This window comes from Ovis aries, chromosome 25 (genome assembly GCF_016772045.2).
Source record: "Ovis aries strain OAR_USU_Benz2616 breed Rambouillet chromosome 25, ARS-UI_Ramb_v3.0, whole genome shotgun sequence".
NCBI lineage: Eukaryota > Metazoa > Chordata > Mammalia > Artiodactyla > Bovidae > Ovis > Ovis aries.
In genome coordinates, this window is record NC_056078.1 from 31,827,218 (window position 1) to 31,844,862 (window position 17,645).

The following is a 17,645-nucleotide window of genomic DNA, read 5'->3' on the forward strand; positions in this document are numbered from 1 at the left end:
GCCTAAAGCATGGTTTGCATGCATAAAATATCTGAAAACTGTATCTCAAAAAAAGGGTATTTCTCTACTTTTTTGCTCATGCTTACTAACTGTTTTAAAAAAGAAAGAAAGAAAATGAAAGAAAAAAAGAATTATACCAAAATGTATTTGGCTCACTGTTGCACTCTTTTTCTTCTCTCCCATCTGTTAATGACAAGGGGTCCTTCTCTATGACTGTCATTCACCTGCCTAAGTAGATTGGCTACGTTAAAGAAACTGACGATGAGGAATTTCTCCCACTGGCTTTCTGCTCTGGAACAGCCAGCATCATGCAGCTGTGCCAACAGTTGAAGCTGGCTTTTGTCTTTGTGGAGTCAACTGTGGCTTGATCCTCCTACATTCTGATTTATTTAGCATGCTGGCTTCTAGAAAAACATGATCCGCCGCTGGGTTTATCTTCCGCTCTCTCTACCACGGCCCCAGCCCTTGCTCCTCCATGGCACTGGGGCCCTAGCTGATCAAACAAAGGGGAGTAAAAAGGTCCCCAGAGAATGCGTGGAAAAATACTTGCTCTTTCCTGAGCATTATTTATTCTGTACATAAGGTAGGTAATTCACCTTTTAAAAGATGTGAAAGTCCCAGGAAGGCAGTTTTTAATGACTTACATCTGATATTTATGATACATATGGCTTTTCATCCCAAATGTCAAAAGTGAGAGAAAAAACATAGCTATTCATATGGCAGCATAAGGAGACAGAATAACAATATGCAATCAAACCTCTTTTCACTTAAATGAAATGACTTGCATTTGATACATCCAAGAAGGGAATACTAGTCTTTCTGCCACAGTAAGAGTAGAAATGTTCCTGTAGACTCCCAAAGGAAGTTAGCTCTGGGACAAAAGGCCTTGGTGAGTAACTAAAAAAAAATCTCCGATGTTCTAACAAGCAAGTGCATTTCATCACCTACCCAAATGGCAAAAAACTTTCAAATGCTTTGAGATACTTCGGCCCAGAGAGTAGAAACAACCGGTAGATATGTTTCTGTTGCTTTTGGGTTGCTTGTTTCAAATATGTGTGTGTGTGTATATATATATATATATAATTGTGTATATGTAAAAAAAATCAAGAGAAGGAAAGAAAGGAAAGCAACAACAAAATCAAAACCCAAAGCACCCTGATAAAACTGATATATCAGAATAAACTTCTCTTCTACGCTAACTAAACTTGCTCTGCATAACTGACGTGGGGATCACAAGCACTCCCTTCTCATCTGTGAACTCATTCCTGCAGTGAGCTATTTATGTCTGGAGCCATGCCTCTGGGTTATTTTTCCCCTAGAATCATAAATAACTTTTGGTCCGTCTGCTTATTTGCTGTTGTGCTCAAGGGTTTTATGGTGGTGGAATAAAAATGACAACCACATGCACACTATCATACATATGCAAATATGTGTAAAAAAAAGGGAGGGACTACAGGGGAAAATGGGGAAAGTTACTGTTGGAAACACCCACTGGGGAAATGAGTGGCAGATACAGTTTCACACACGGAGGCAGTGGATACACACATCAGAGCCGCTCTTCCTGCACGTACTTCTGTTTGTCTCGGGACTCCCGGGACTTGGGCCGGTTCTGTCGGTTTGCCGTGGATGGGATGGAGTGGACGGAGGAGCTCTTCTTGCTAGAGGACTGGGACGAGTGGGAGGAATGGGAGAGGCTGGCCCGGGACTGGCCGGCGTTGTGGTCAAACTGCATTAAGCAGAAGATCAGGTCCGTCGGCACGAGCTCAAACTCGTACGGGGGGTTGGTGATGACATACCTGGATGCGGAGAGCAAAGAAGTCACAGAATGAGGATACTGTGCGGGAGATTTCCCCTCTCTGAACCAGACCAGGTCTACCTGAGGATCCCAGCCAGCCCAAGGCCTTAGACAGTGTCTTCGTAGTGGAATCTGTTTAGCTCCACAGAGGAAGTCAGCCCTCCCAGAGATTCCGAATTGGCTCTAGACAAGCGAGAAACTAGCGGTACTTCCTGCGGTCTATACACCCACTTCAGTACAGCGTCCAGTTCCCTTCCGATCCTGAGACACACAAGCGCAAGCAGGAGGCTTCAAGGGCTGCACTGCCTCTCTTATCCTAGAATGTTACACCAATCTCATACCCATATCGCAGTATCTTTGTTTACCACCATCTAGCAGAACCTTAGTCCTCTCTCCCTCTTTATCTTTTAAAAATCAACGTTGGTGAAGGATTTCACTAAATGGAAAGCTATAAAACACCTCCCTGCCTATGTGTCCCTCAGGCTTTAACTGTTCTCCTCAAAGATCACCTTTTTCCCTGATTAATAGCAGATATGACTAAAAAAATCACCATTTCATTTCTAGTAATGGATCTCAAAAGTGTGGCTCTCAGGCTAGATAGATAATGTAAATTCTTTTTTGTAGCTGATGTATACTTGATTTACAGCAAGGTGTACAGCAAAGTGATTCAGTTATATATATATAATTATATATATAATTTATGTATAATTATATATATATTTATATAAAATTATATATATATATCATCCATTATATATATAACAGATAATTCTCACATTCACCTAACTTTGAGAATCTGCTAGACTACAGAAATTATGTTCAATTCTGGCTCTATTGTATAATCTCTGGGCATTCAAACTTCATACTTTATATATATGAAGTTTTATATATATAAATATATATTTATATTATATTTATATATATTTATATATATTATATACAGTATATTTATATATAAAACTTCATATTTATATATATTTATAATTTATATGTGTGTATATATATGTTCTATTTCAGATTCTTTTCCATTTTAGGTTATTATAAGATATTGAATATAGTTCCCTGTGCTATACAGTAGGTCCTTGTTAAAATGCAAATTCTTAAGCAACTCCACTCAAGTCCTACTGAATGAGACACTCTGGATTGGGGATCAAGCAATTTGTGCCAACAAAGGTCCATCTAGTCAAGGCTATGCAGTGGTCATGTATGGATGTGAGAGTTGGACTGTGGAGAAAGCTGAGCACCGAAGAATTAATGCTTTTAAACTGTGGTGTTGGAGAAGACTCTGGAGAGTCCCTTGGACTGCAAGGAGATCCAACCAGTCCATTCTGAAGGAGATCAACCCTGGGATTTCTTGGGAAGGAATGATGCTAAAGCTGAAACTCCAGTACTTTGGCCATTCATGTGAAGAGTTGACTCACTGGAAAAGACTCTGATGCTGGGAGGGATTGGGGGCAGGAGGAGAAGGGGACGACCGAGGATGAGATGGCTGGATGGCATCACCGACTCGATGGACGTGAGTCTGAGTGAACTCCGGGAGTTGGTGATGGACAGGGAGGCCTGGCGTGCTGTGATTCATGGGGTCACAAAGAGTCGGACATGACTGAGCGACTGAACTGACTGAACTGAGCGACTGAACTGACTGAACTGACCTGAACAGATGATTCTCATATTCACCTAACTTTGAGAATCCGCTAGACTACAGAAATTATGTTCAATTCTGGCTCTATTGTATAATCTCTGGGCATTCAAACTTCATATTTTCATTTCATACCAGTTAAGTCAGGGTAATCAGAGTACTTTAAAAAGCACCCCCAGAGGTTCTACTCTGCAAGTAGGTCTGAGAAACACTCATCTATCTCTATGGCACTGTTTCCTGAGGTATATTATACAAACACACTGACTTTGACAATTCTAGGATGTACTTTTAATTTTAGGCTGCTGTGAATTTAGTTTAACATGTATTAGAGAAATATAACTAGCATACATGAACCAAAATCTTTTTTCTGCTTCAGGCAATAATATACAGTTTTCTTTAAAATAAATATATAAAGTAAAAGAGTGAGTCAACTGAAAAATACATTAAGTAAAAATATATGTGTCCATGAAAATAGAATATTTATATATAACTGAATCACTTTGCTGTGTGCCTGAAACTAATACAACATTGCAAATCAACTATACTCCAATAAAAATTAAATATATATATATGTGTGCTTGTGTGTGTGTGTGTATATATATATATATATATATATATATATATAGAGAGAGAGAGAGAGAGAGAGAGAGAGAGTGAGTGAGAGAGAGAGCTTCCCAGGTGGTGCAGTGGTAAAGAATCCGCCTGCCAAGCAGAAGATGCAGGTTCAGTTCCTGGCTCAGGAAGCTACCCTGGAGAGGGAAATGGCAACCCACTCCAATATTCTTGCCTGGGAAATCCCATGAACAGAGGAGCCTGGCAGGCTATAGTCTGTGGGGTTGCAAAAAGTTGAACACTATTGAGCAGCTAAACAACAATGACAGGTATATATGTATGCGTGTGTGTGTATATATATAGGTATCTATAGATATATATATATGTAGGTATCTATCTATCTCTCTCTATATATATATGCCTAAGACAGGGCAAAGGATCCATTTACCTTAAACAGTAGCAATATGAAATATTTCTATATGAGATACCAACAGAATTATCCCAGTAGTAGGAGTTTGGAAGACATGTTTTCCTTCAGACTTGTGTAATTAGGTGATGGATGGAACTATCCCATAAAACTTGAATTCTCCCCACAATGTCTTTATACTTGCTATTGTAATTAAAGAAAAAAGCTTCCCATAACCACCACCAAAGTCAGCATTGGATTTAATATGGGCAGAGCAATTTGCATGTTGAGAACACGCATGTAGACTTTTGCCCTCATTGTGGGAGACAAGAGAGGGCATTTCTGTCTCTGCCTTTGGGAGGGCAGAGTGGAAACATACTCACCTCTTCGTGCATTGGCTGGGGGTGCTGAGGTGAGCATCTCTCAGCCGATAAATTCCAAAACAAAGCATATTGTATGTTTTCAGAGCTTTGCAGAACAGATCACCATAACAACCACCATCCTGGGAGACAACAAAAGAACAGAGAGAAAAATCATTTTTATTTGCCTGAAAGTAAAGGTCCTGGGGGTGGGAGGGAAGGGCCTTTTCATGAAAGCTCATATTAGTGTCTCCTGAGTCGGAGGGTCTGTGCCGAGGACCAGTGGCTGAAGAAGTTAAATGTGCTTTATAGCCTACGCCCCAATGTTGGTGCCTTTTTAGGATCAAATAAGAATGGGTTTTCCTCTGGTTCTCTCCAGTTTTTCATCCGCAGGAATGAGAGCTCTAAGGAGCTGGTGCCTCTCCTTACTTTAAGGTATGATATAAGCTTGAAAGTCTCAGATGTCTGTTCAGCTAAGGAGAAGAAATCAGCTCTGCAAAATGTTGATGATGTTTAGCCCCAGCTCAGTTGCTACCACAGTGATCTGACCGTGTTGTCAAAACTGCTCAAGTGATAATTAAAATCACTACCAGAAGAAAAGACCCCACCAGGTACTATGGTGACAGGCTCTTTCAGAGAAGGACTGTGTGAAAAGCACAATTTACAGACCTTGGAGATGGCAAGGGTGGAAGAGAATGTGTTTCCCCAGGAGCTGGAGGTCTGCAGGCTGAATAACTGGGATTCACAGTTCTAATCAGTTCACAGTCATTTTCCAAGGGTCTGGGGCCAGATGAGGAATGTGAAAGCAAACTCATCCAGAAGCACTGGCTTCCTGCAGCCGGCTAGCTTCAGGTATTAACACAGGAAGGGCACCAAGGGCTGACTTCACTGGGAATAAAGTGACTGCATCTGTCCTTCCTGTTACTGAAACTGCCAGATGGGCCTCATGCTAGAGAACACGACTGGAACCAGATCTTACCATTATTTAAAGTCTTTGTTCTTTTAAAATGTTGTTGTTTAGTCGCTAAGACATATCCGACTCTTTTCGCTACCCCATGGTCTGTAGCCCACCAGGCTCCTCTGTCAATGGGATTTTCTCAGGCAAAAATACCGGAGCAGGTTGGTTGCTATTTCTTTCTCCAGGGAATCTTCTCAACCCTGGGATTGAACCCACATCTCTGGCATTGGAAGGCAGATTCTTTACCACTGAGGTGTACCAGTGAGTAAATGATAGATAAAAAGAGCCACTAGCTATGGAGAAGACCTTTTAAAGAAGCTCTAAGTCTAACACAGATTTTTGTCCCTCACCAAACTAAAACATGGTGCAAATTAGCATCACGGTTTCGGAAGTCATGGAGAAAGTGACCCTTTCCTTGGCTCCTTCTCCACTATTTGGACTTTCTGGGTGACAGGCAGTACTGTTCATACAATAGGCATACTGGCTCTTAAGACTACTGGTCCAGCCCTTGAATACATTCATGGAGTTGGGCTGGGAATAAAGGTCAATTAACACTTCATACTTTTGCCAGAGTGCCTGAAGCAGGCTGGTGCGTGGAGCCCAAAGGGAGGCCGGGGTCACCTCTGTAGCAGGGAGGGCAGTGGGGGAGTGGCTGAGTCCACATCCACAATTAATAGCCCGCGTGCATGTGTGCTAAGCCACTTCAGTCCTGTCTGATTCTTTGTGACTCTGTCGACTGTAGCCCACAGGCTCCTCTGTCCATGGGATTCTCCACGAAGAGTACTGGAGTAGATTGCCATGTCCTCCTCCAGAAATATAATAGTCCACAGGAGCTTTTAAAAAACACTGATGGCCAGGACTCTGGGCCTGACCATGACATTAGTGGTTTTCAGAACACCATAGCTTATTATGTGCCTCTAGACCCACTGGCCCAACCAATAGTATCTCATGTGGATTCTCTTATGTCTCTAATTCCAGACTGAGGTCTCCTAATTCTGAGGCTGGAACTAGTCACTTTCCCCTAGCCCCGCTCCTCGCTGCAGAGGTGGCCCATGCCTCCCTTTGGGCTCCACATTCCAGCTTGCTTCAGGCACTCTGGCAGACCAATTAACGTGCAGTTGGGGTTAAGTAGCCCTGATCTATGCTAAGACCTGCAGAATGGGTTCCCTAACTTGTGTGCATCTGAAAACACCTGATGCCTCCCGTCTTGTGGCAGAAGATACTCTAGGAGAGTCATGGACTCTGAAGCCAACATTCCTGGTGCTAATTCCCTGATAGGGCCAGTCCTCAGTTTCTCTGAGCCCCAGTTTCCTTAGAGCATCTGATAAGAGAACCTATGCCAAAGGGTCACCGTGGGGATTAAATGAATGACTCCATGTAAAGAACCGAGCCTGATACACAGTAAACCATGAGCATCACCTCTGATAGCTCTTTTCATGTGGAAAGAACCAAAGGCAAGGGTCTAGCCTGACACATTCAGATCTGATCATTTCCAAATAATAGGCTCAGGTGCCCTCTGCCCCCTGAACTCACCCCCAGGTCTGCAAAGGGCCCATCCAGCAGCGCTAACTGGGCCACACGGCAGCGGTCCCTGTTGGCCAGCGTCTGGGGGGTGCTATAGCCCCCACGGAGTGCATTCTCCTCGGCGATCAAAGCCTCCAGCTCTGGCGTGGCCCCTCCAGTCACCAGGGTCCGTATCAGGGTAAGGATGTTGTCATTGAAGTATGTCTGGGAAGAGATGGGCGCGAAGTCCTTTAAGCACACACCCTAAAGTCACGACAACCGACATTCAAATTACAACTTCTCTTGATGTCTCTTGTTTAAAGTTCTGGCCTGTCTCTTCAAACAGTTTTATGTGGGAAGCGAAAAGACAGCAGCCTCCAATTATTTCATGCTTTTCTCTCCTACTTGGTTCTGCCACGAGAGCCTGACTTTAAAACCTGAAATTCAATGGATTTTTATTAAAGGGCTAAAATCGAAATGGTTGGTGTTTATCATAATTGGTGCTAGTAGGGATGTAAATACGGCTTCCTCTCCTGCTTGCTAAGGGACTCTGGGCGTATGTAACAAAATGCAGCCTGACCCAGGCAGGACGGCCTCTGAGTTTCTGCAACCCACATGCCAGGAAGCTGCTTCCCCCAACAAAGGGAGAACTTCTCTCTTTAGAATGAGATGCCAACAGCATCATTAAGGCCATGCGTTCAACAATTTATCACATACTTTGATAATAGGCTAAACCGGAAGTTTCTGTTAATTAAATATGCCAGATAAATGCATGACAAGGTGGATACCCTGGTATTTTTGTCTTTAAGTAACCTCTGTGGTCTGAGACGAATATAGCTTATTAAGGAAGTTTCCCTCAATGTGTACATTTGTCTCCCATCTGAAACATAACAGGTCTGTCAGGAACAAAACAATAGGAGTTTTAAAAAATTAATAGGATGTCAAATAAAAGAGCTCAAAAAGGCATTTTTCACACAGCCTAATTCAAGGGAAATCTCAGTTAAGGGTCTGTTTTCCATTTTCCAGTGTAAGAAGAAATCAAACAGGCTAAATAATATCAAGCTAAAGTTTGCCTGTGGCTTTTGAAGATGGATGGACCTTCTGAAGCAGGTTAGGCAAGACAGCTGCATTTTTACTTCAGCAGTTTTTCGGACAGTTCACCTGGTAAAAATCTAGTGGGTAACAAGCCAGGTAAAGGATGAGTTCTCTACAGCTTGGCCATCATAGTTCTATGTCTCGGAGGAGGTTGCCTAATCTTTCTGGGCTTTGATTTGCTCATCCGTAAAATAAGCACCATCATTAAGATCAAGTTTATATGCAAAGAATTCCAGGAGGATTTCTGAGTTAAAATCATAGCTGCTAGTGAGGCTAGAATCCCTAGGTTATTGAAGTACTCACAAAAGCACCCAAAGTGATGCAAAATCTCAACAGCAATAGGAAACTAGGAATGTGATTCAGAACCAATCAGGCCCTAAGGAGAAGGTATCATCTGCCAGAGCTTAGATGCCCCCTGGGGGGCAGAGAAGCTGAATGAGAACAAATATAGCAGGAACCACTGCTGGTGTGGTTAAGGGGTGAGAGGCAGGCTAGGGGTTCAGCGCTGACCTCGCCACTTAGTAGCTGCATGACTTTGGAAAGTTATTTCTCAGTTTTGTGCCTCAGTGTCATGATCTGCAAAATATAATAGAGTGGGTTACAAGGACTATATAACTGATACATGTGAGGCACTTAGAAAAGTGTTTTGTGCACAGGGAGCACTGAGAAATACTTTCGGGACTGATATCAGAAACTCAGGCCTTTGTCACCTACTGTTTAGTACATAGAACTCTGCTCAATGTTATATGGCAGCCTGGATGAGAGGGGAGTTTGGGGATGAACAAATAACCGTAAATGTATGGCAGAGTCCCTTTTCTGTTCACCTGGGATCATCACAACATTGTTAATCGGCTCTACCCTAGTACAAAATAAAAATTTTAAAAAAGAAACTTGGGCCATTGTTGATGAAAAGACAGGTCAATTCATGACCAATTTTCCCTTTCAAAAAGTCTTTTCTAGCTTTTTTTTTTTTTGGTGCGGTAGTGGGGTGGGGTTGCAAACCAAGGCCATTCATTTTACCCTTGAATCTGCACTTCCCAGGCTGCCTCCATGCTAAGATTCCATTTAGACTTAGCAAAGACCCAGCAAGGGTTAATGGGGACTAGATGCTGAGCTGTGACCAGAGCCATGTGGGCCACCACGGTGAACTCTCATGGAAACTGGTTCAGGGCACACATGTAAAACTTTTCCCAAAGTCGTCAGAGGTAAATTGTCTTCTCTATAGTTCAATAGACCATCGTTCGAAGCAGAAGCCCCCTCAGCTCTGTGGCACATTAAATTAGGGAGTGCCAGACACAGAACTTTGACAAAGGCCTTTGTGCTAATAATTACCCTTCTAGATCAACACCCAGGGAGGAGTTCGCCAGCGTGCGGTATGGACGGCAGAACACTAATGACCTCATGGTGAAACACAGACCTCTGTCTTGCTCAAATGTACAGAGAGAAATAGCTACTATAAACAGTTTTTAATATTTACTGGAAGAAGTGAAAGAAAAATTGAGGAAGCATACGTTTTAGCATCAAAATCAATTTAAAAAAATAGTATCTCTAACAAACAAAAGATCAGACAAGAAAGCTGATTTCATACAACTTATTCAATTCTTTTAAAATGTAAGATATTGAAATTTTTAAAAAATATAATTTTAAAATGCCTGATAAGGATCCAACGCTTTTTCATGATAAACACACTCAAAAAACTAGAAATGGAAGGGAATTTCCTCAATCTGAAAAAGGACATATATTAAAACATCAGACTTATAGGTGAAAGACTGGAAGCTTTCCTTTTACATTAGGAGCGAGACAAAGAAGCCAGCCCTCACCACTTCTATTAAGCATAGCACTGGAGGTCTTAGCCAGGGCTAGAAGGAAATAAAGGTATCTATATAAAAACTGAAGAAGAAAAATTATCTCTATTCAGAGAGGACATGATCTTGTATATAGGAAATCCTAAAGAATCCACTAAGATAATATTCTTGGTAATAAATGAATTCACTAAGATTGCAGAATACAAAACCAATCATTTGTGTATCCATCCATGTGTTTATGTTTATGAAACACATAAAAATGAAATTTTAAGAAAACAATTCTTATTACAATAGCATCACAAAGAATAAAAGACTGAGGACTAAATTTAACCAAGGAGGTATAAGTTTAATACACTGGAAACTAAAAAATATTGTTGAAATAAAGAAAATCTAAATAAATGGAAAGACATCTTATTTCATAAATTGTAAGACTTACTATTCTTAAGATAGCAATATTCCCCCAAACAATCTATAGATTTATTGTAATTGCTATCAAAATCCCAAAGACCATTTTTATAGAAGTGAAGAAGCTCACTTTAAAATTCTTGTGAAATTGCAAGGAGCCCTAAATAACCAAACCATCTTGAAAAGGAAAAACAAAACTGGAGGACTCACACTTCCTGACTGTGGAGCACACCACAAAGCTACTATAATCAAGAGAGTATGGTATTGCCCTAAGGATAGACTTATGGACCACTGGAATCAAATTGAGAATCCAGAGATAAACTCATATGCTTTGCATCAATTGATTTTTCAACAAAGTTTCCAAGATCATTCTACAGAGGAAGAATATAGACTCTTAATCAAATATTGCTACCACAGCTGGGTATCCACATTCAGAAGAATAAATCTGGATCCCTACCTCACACCCTATGCAAAAATTAATTCAAAATGGATTGAAGACCTGAATATAAAAGGCAAAACAATCAAACACTTAGAAGAAAACATAGAAGTAAAGCATTATGCTTTTGATTTGAAAACTGATTCTTAAATATGATACCCAAAGCATAGGAAACAAAAGAAAAAAATAGGTAAATTAAACCTTCAGAATGAGAACTGTCTGTGCACAAATTACACTATCCAGAAAGTGAAAACAAATCCTACAGAGTGAGAGAAAATATCTGCAAACCATATAACCCATAAGGACCTAGTATCCAAAGTATATATTTAAAAATATTACAATTCAACAACATAAAGAAAAGTAACCCAAATTTTAAAATGGACAAAAATGAGCAAACTTTATTTTAAAATACCAGTGAAATATATTAAAACATGGAATTTTTGAAGGATATATTATTATCAAACAATGTAAATGTCAAAAGTAATTCTTGAAAGAAAAAATATGACATAAAATTATCTATCAGTAATCATCAAATCATTTTTAAAAGTCAGAAAAATGAGGTAGGAGAAAGGAGGATGGAAGGAAAGACACATGTAAACTCCCTGATCTTATAAAGGAAGAAATCAAGAATTTTCTAATTTTCTAGATAATAATATAAGTAAAATGTAGCTTCAAATACATTTATAGAGTATCTGGTATCCACTAACTAGAGTTAAAAACAGAATGTATAATTTACACATCATTAGAGAAAATAAGCATACAAAAATAGACCAATGCCCAAGGACAGATAATAAAGGACACAATTATCGAAGCATAAAGTATAATGCAAATTTTAGCATTATAGATTATATAACTAAATATAAATGAACTAAATGATTTGATAAAATGGCAAAGTTCTCAAACTTGTTCAAAAACTAAAATCAAAATCAAACTCTGGTATCTTCAGAGACAGGAAAACACACACACACACACACAGAGCAAAGGAAGGTATATTTAAAGGGAAAACTTTAAAAAATTTTAGTATCAAATTAACTACCTGTTCATAGTTAAAATTTACAAAAAGTATATAACATTTATGGAGAAAATATTATAACTAAAATATAGACAACAAAACTAATTAACCATTATAGTAAAATAAATACGGACTGAGAGTCATATGTAAAAGCAATATGTGAAATATCATTGTGTTTCTTGTTTTCACAGCTCAAACAGGCCAAAAGTATAAGGAAATGAAGGATATAATAATATGAGCATTTAGTACATTTGCGCTAAACTTTATAACATTTTTAGTTAGCTTCCAAGTAATGCTAATAAATCATGATCAATGCCCCAAAGTATAAAATCTCAATATACATACTAAAATATTAGATGTATGGCCTATATTTAAAAAATAAACATAATAGTAGAAAGAAAAGTAAATAACCCAATACTTCAAACTTCTTTTAAAGTATCCTAAATAATTACAGGTCAAGATGGAAATAAAACTCAAGAATATGGAGTATTAAAAAATTAAAGACTATTTGAAAATAACACACAAAAGTGTCATGGATTGAGGCCAAAGCTACAAATTCAGAACCTTAAATGCTTTTATCATTAAATATAAAAGAATGTCAACTAATAATTCTTAAAATAATTGTTTTTGGTTGTCTTTTTTTATCTGAGAATAATAGAAGGTTGAAATAAGAAAGCATCAATTAATGAAGTAGCAAGAGGATATTTAGTGAACTGATACATTTTTAAACTTGATAAAATTATGCTAAATTACCTCTGGAACCAGTTTATGAAACTGTCCTTCAAAGTTTTGAGAACCATACTCTAGTAGTTATAAGACCTTAATACAGGAGTTAGCAAATCAAGGCCATGGGAAGAATGTAGACTGCCAGCTGTTTTTGTTTTTTTAATAAAGTTTTATTGAGATGCACACATGCCCACTTGTTTACTAATGGTTTTTGTGCTATAATGGCAGAATTGAATACTGTCAGCAGAGTCTATATGGCTCTCAAAAGCCTAGAATATTCACCATCTGTCCCTTTATAAAGAAGTTTGCTGTTCCATTTCTTAATACAATAAGGAAAGCATGACACACCCCGGAGAAGGGACGTTTACTCAACAAATGATTCAGGGGAAATTGCTATCTGGAAAATGTTTTCAACAATATGGAAATGATTAAATAAGTAATGATATATTTATGTGACTTACATTGTACAGATATTAATATTATGCTTTCAGAGAGTATTTAACGGCATGGTAACTATTACATGACATAATATTAAAATGTATTAAAAAAGCAGGATCCAAAAATCACTAAGATCTAAAACTCATGTTAAAGTGCAGACCTCCAAAGATATATAGTCATATAAAAATATTTAATATTACGTAAATACTAAATATTTAGTACCCCAAAATTTGACATGGAAATTAATTCCTGGTAACAGAATTCTGATTCATTTTCATTTTTTTCCTGTAATTCATTTTATATATTTCCTACTATGAAAATACATTTACTTAAATTTCTAAGACAGAAAGCAAAGGGAATTTATACAACTCAGTAGCAAAACAAACAAACAAACCCCAAAATTTGATTAAAAAATGGACAAAGGAATGGAACAGACATTTTTCCAAAGAAGATATTCAAATAGCCAACAGGTACTTTATAAAAGATGTTCGACATCACTAGTCATCAGGAAAATGCAAATCGAAACCGTGGTAAGACATCATCTCATACCTGTTAGAATGACTACTGTCAAAAATATGAGAAATAAGTGTTGGCAAGGTTGTGAAGAAAAGGAAATCTTGTAAACTGCTAGTGGGAATGTAAGCTGATACCGCCACTATGGAGAACAGTATGCTGGTTCCTTGAGAAATTATAAGTATAGCTACCATATGACCAAGCAATTCCACTTCTGGGTATATATCCACAGGAGAAGAAATAACTATCTCAAAGAGCTATCTTTTTCACCCCTGTGTTCACTGCGGCATTGTTTACAATAGCTAAGACCTGGAAACAGTCTAAGTGTCCACTGGGAGATGAACCGATGAAGGAAATGTGGCCTATACTTACACAATGGGATATTTAGCCGTGAAAGAAGGAAATCTTGCCCTGTGCAACAACATGGATGAATTCTGAGAGCATGAAGCTAAGTGAAATAAGTCAGAGAAATATAATTTATACTCTCACTTACACGTGAAATCTAAAAAACCCCCGATCCTATAGAAACAAACAGACTGGTTGTTGCCAGGGGCAGGAGGTGGGGGCTGGGAGAAATGGGTGAAGGTGCTCATAGGATATAATTAATAAATTCTGGAGATACAACACACTATAACACAGTGCATAAAGTTAACAATACTGCACTATACATTTGAAAACTGCTAAAGAGAGTAGATGTTTACAGTTCTCAGCAACAGCAAGAAAAAATTGTACCTGGGAGGCGATGGATGTGTTAACTAACTTTACTGTTGTAATCATTTCACAATATATACATCATTGTACACCTTAAACTTTATAATGTTATAATAATGATATAAATCAATGATATCTCAATAAACTTGGGGTGGGAAGGGGGTAAATGTTATAAAATGATGCTGCTGCTAAGTCGCTTCAGTCGTGTCCAACTCTGTGCGACCCCATAGATGGCAGCCCACCAGGCTCCCCCATCCCTGGGATTCTCCAGGCAAGAACACTGGAGTGGGTTGCCATTTCCTTCTCCAATGCATGAAAGTGAAAAGTGAAAGTGAAATCTCTCAGTCGTGTTCGACTCTTCGAGACCCCATGGACTGCAGCCTACCAGGCTCCTCCGTCCACGGGATTTTCCAGGCAAGAGTACTGGAGTGGGGTAGCAGTAGCAGCAGAGGAGCCTGGTAGGCTACAGTCCATGGGGTCACAAAGAGTCGGACACAGCTAAGTGACTAACATACTGACAGGATATCTGATGACTTCTTTTGTTCAGCAAGCAGGATTTAGGCATAAAATCTATAGAAAAATTCCCAAAAGACCATATGCATTTACATGGTTATAGACACAAGTTAAAATTATAGATACTTCAGAACTACCACCAACTCAATTGAAGGACCCCCTAAGGAAGATGATAATCACTGCTCACCAAAGTGCAAGAGATGGCATGTGCACACCAGTGATGGTGGTGCAATGGTATAATTGTTTCTGGGGGATAATCTGGCAATAGATACCAAGAGTTTTAAATATGTTCATATTTGTTTAAAACCCAGTAAGTTTACCTCAAAGTAATGTTTCTTCATGCTCAAAGATTTATGTACTATAATACTTATCACCGGGTTAGTTATTTTTATAATAAAAATGATTAAAAACTGAAATGCCCCACAATAGATAACGTTTATCAAGATTCTGGGACATTCATATGTTTGAGTCTCAGGAAGTCCTACATGGAGACCTTACAATGATTCCCAAGAAAATGACATGATTAGATACTCTGATAAAAATACTAAGTCTGAAAAGAAAAAAAAACCCAAGATATAAAACTGGATGATTCCATATTTATCTAACCATCTGGAAGGAAATATACCAAAATACTAGCCAGGCTGATCTTTGTGTGTTGGGAATATGGTTTATTTAAATTTTCTTCTTTATACATATCTGCACTTTCCCAAGTTTCCCATGGAAAATGAATTCATTTTCTAAGGAAAACAGCCGATGGTTCTTAAACAAAGAACACTCTAAGTTCTGCTTTGCAACAATAAGTCAGGAAGGTCAACATGAAAGGTTATTGTTTTGTCAAATCTTTAAGATTTGACCTTAAAGTGTTTCCCTTTCTGTGCTGAAATCAGTTACACTGAAACAGCTTAATCTTTTTGATCAATCAGTCACTGACATTTATTGAGCACCTACTAATCCCTGGCTCTTGGTTTGGACCGAAATTGTATGCTATTCCAAAAGTGTGTCACTTTCAAAATTGCCCATCAAGGGGTATAATTTCAGGGTGGGTCAGAGGGTTTCAGAGGTCCCTGTACAATTCTAGAACCGCTCACAACACTGAACACAATTCTCTGGCCCCTGAGCTGGCACTGTACCCCAGATCTCTCTCCTTGATTTTTTCATACAGGCATCAGGGAGCAGAGCCATAGGTAACAGTCTCTGCTGTGACGGAGTATAATGACGCCTGTCAGGGAGCACTCTTGCTCCCATTTTGGTGCCTCAGTATTCAGCTGCAGAGAAGTCCTCTGACATTACATACAGGTGTGCTCTGAGCACGTTTCAAGGTCTCTCTGTGATCTGAGCAACTTGGTGGAAAGACAATGCTTCCCCTGATAAAAGATGTCCAGCCGTTCAGGGGGGCAAATTTCTTTATGGGCCTGGGGTACCACTCACAGAACATAGACAGGTCTGCCATTAAGCATTCCATCCAGTGCTTTCTGCTTAGGAAGTGACAGTTTAAGCATCACGAGGGCAAACCAGGTGCTGGGACTTCAAATACCAGTTATCAAAGACTATTACTGCGGAGAATGCGGCAGCTAGAACAAACCCCTCCACAACTCATCTGGCCCAGAAGGCATCATTCTTTCCTTGGGTAACAGAGACACCAGATGGAAGAAACACAGAATTCTGTAACACACAGATGTGTTCCTTAGCCTCCTAAGCTTTTGTACTCCCAGTCTTTCCTGTGTTCTGCGTGGGCTTGTTCACTATACTTGTGCAAGAAGGCTTGTGAGGAAGTCTGGCATGGACTCTCCAAACCGGGCAAGACTAGTCTCCAGGAATGCTTTCAGGTCTGACTCTTTGCAACCCTATGGACCATACAGTCCATGGAATTCTCCAGGCCAGAATACTGGAGTGGGTAGCCTTTCCCTTCTCCACGGGATATTCCCATCCCAGGGATCAAACACAGGTCTCCTGCATTGCAGGCGGATTCTTTACTGTCTGAGCCACGAGGGAAGCCCAAGAATACTGGAGTGGGTAGCTTATCCCTTCTCCAGCGGATCTTCCTAACCCAGGAATTGAACTAGGACCTCCTGCATTGCAGGCAGATTCTTTACCAACTGAGCTATCAGGGAAACCACTTTCAGCAGAAGTGAAGTGAAGCGAAAGTCACTCAGTCGTGTTCTACTCTTTGCGACCCAATGGACTATATAGTCCAGGGAATTCTCTAGACCAGCATACTGGAGTGGGTAGCCTTTCCCTTCTCCAGCACATCTTCCCAACCCAGGGATCGAACCAGGGTCTCCTGCATTGCAGGTGGATTCTTTACCCACTGAGCTATTGAGGAAGCCCTCATTTTTGGCAGAAGCCTTTGCAGTGGCTGTTCCTGTGTCACATGTTTTTTGGGGCCCTAAAGAGAACAGAATTCTCCAGGGTTCTGCTCAGTGCCTGGGATCCAGACACGGGTATAATCTGAATAATATGGGAGTCCCTCTCTCCAGTGCCAAGGTCTGGATTCCACGTCTGGTCTGGGCAGACTTTCACCCAAGTATGGCAACATGGCACCCCTAGATCTGTGTACAGACTTCAGAATTTAGTTGCTATTATTTAAAATCCCTTGCAATAGCTATGACAATAGGAAAGTTGCCTAACTTTTCTGGGTTTTGGATTCCTTATCCATATAACAGGGATTAAAAACAAACAAACCCAGATTATTGGATAGTATTAACTGAGATACTTTGTGTAATTTTAATGAACAACAAATTCAGTATGCTCAGTCATGTCTGACTCTTTGCAAGCCCCT

General features: G+C 39.6%; 1 protein-coding gene across 9 annotated transcripts in view; it reads right to left on the bottom strand.

Annotated features, from left to right (window-relative positions):
- Positions 1 to 17,645, bottom strand: part of KCNMA1 (potassium calcium-activated channel subfamily M alpha 1) — a 767,665-nt gene that overhangs the window by 14,190 nt on the left and 735,830 nt on the right. For 8 of the 9 annotated variants that reach the window (XM_042240721.1, XM_042240720.1, XM_042240724.2 and 5 more), the window contains 3 exons: positions 7,243 to 7,437; positions 4,776 to 4,894; positions 1,572 to 1,796 (listed from right to left, as the gene is read on the bottom strand). In XM_042240721.1, the coding sequence (XP_042096655.1) occupies positions 1,572 to 1,796; positions 4,776 to 4,894; positions 7,243 to 7,437 (539 nt within the window). 9 annotated transcript variants of the gene reach the window in all.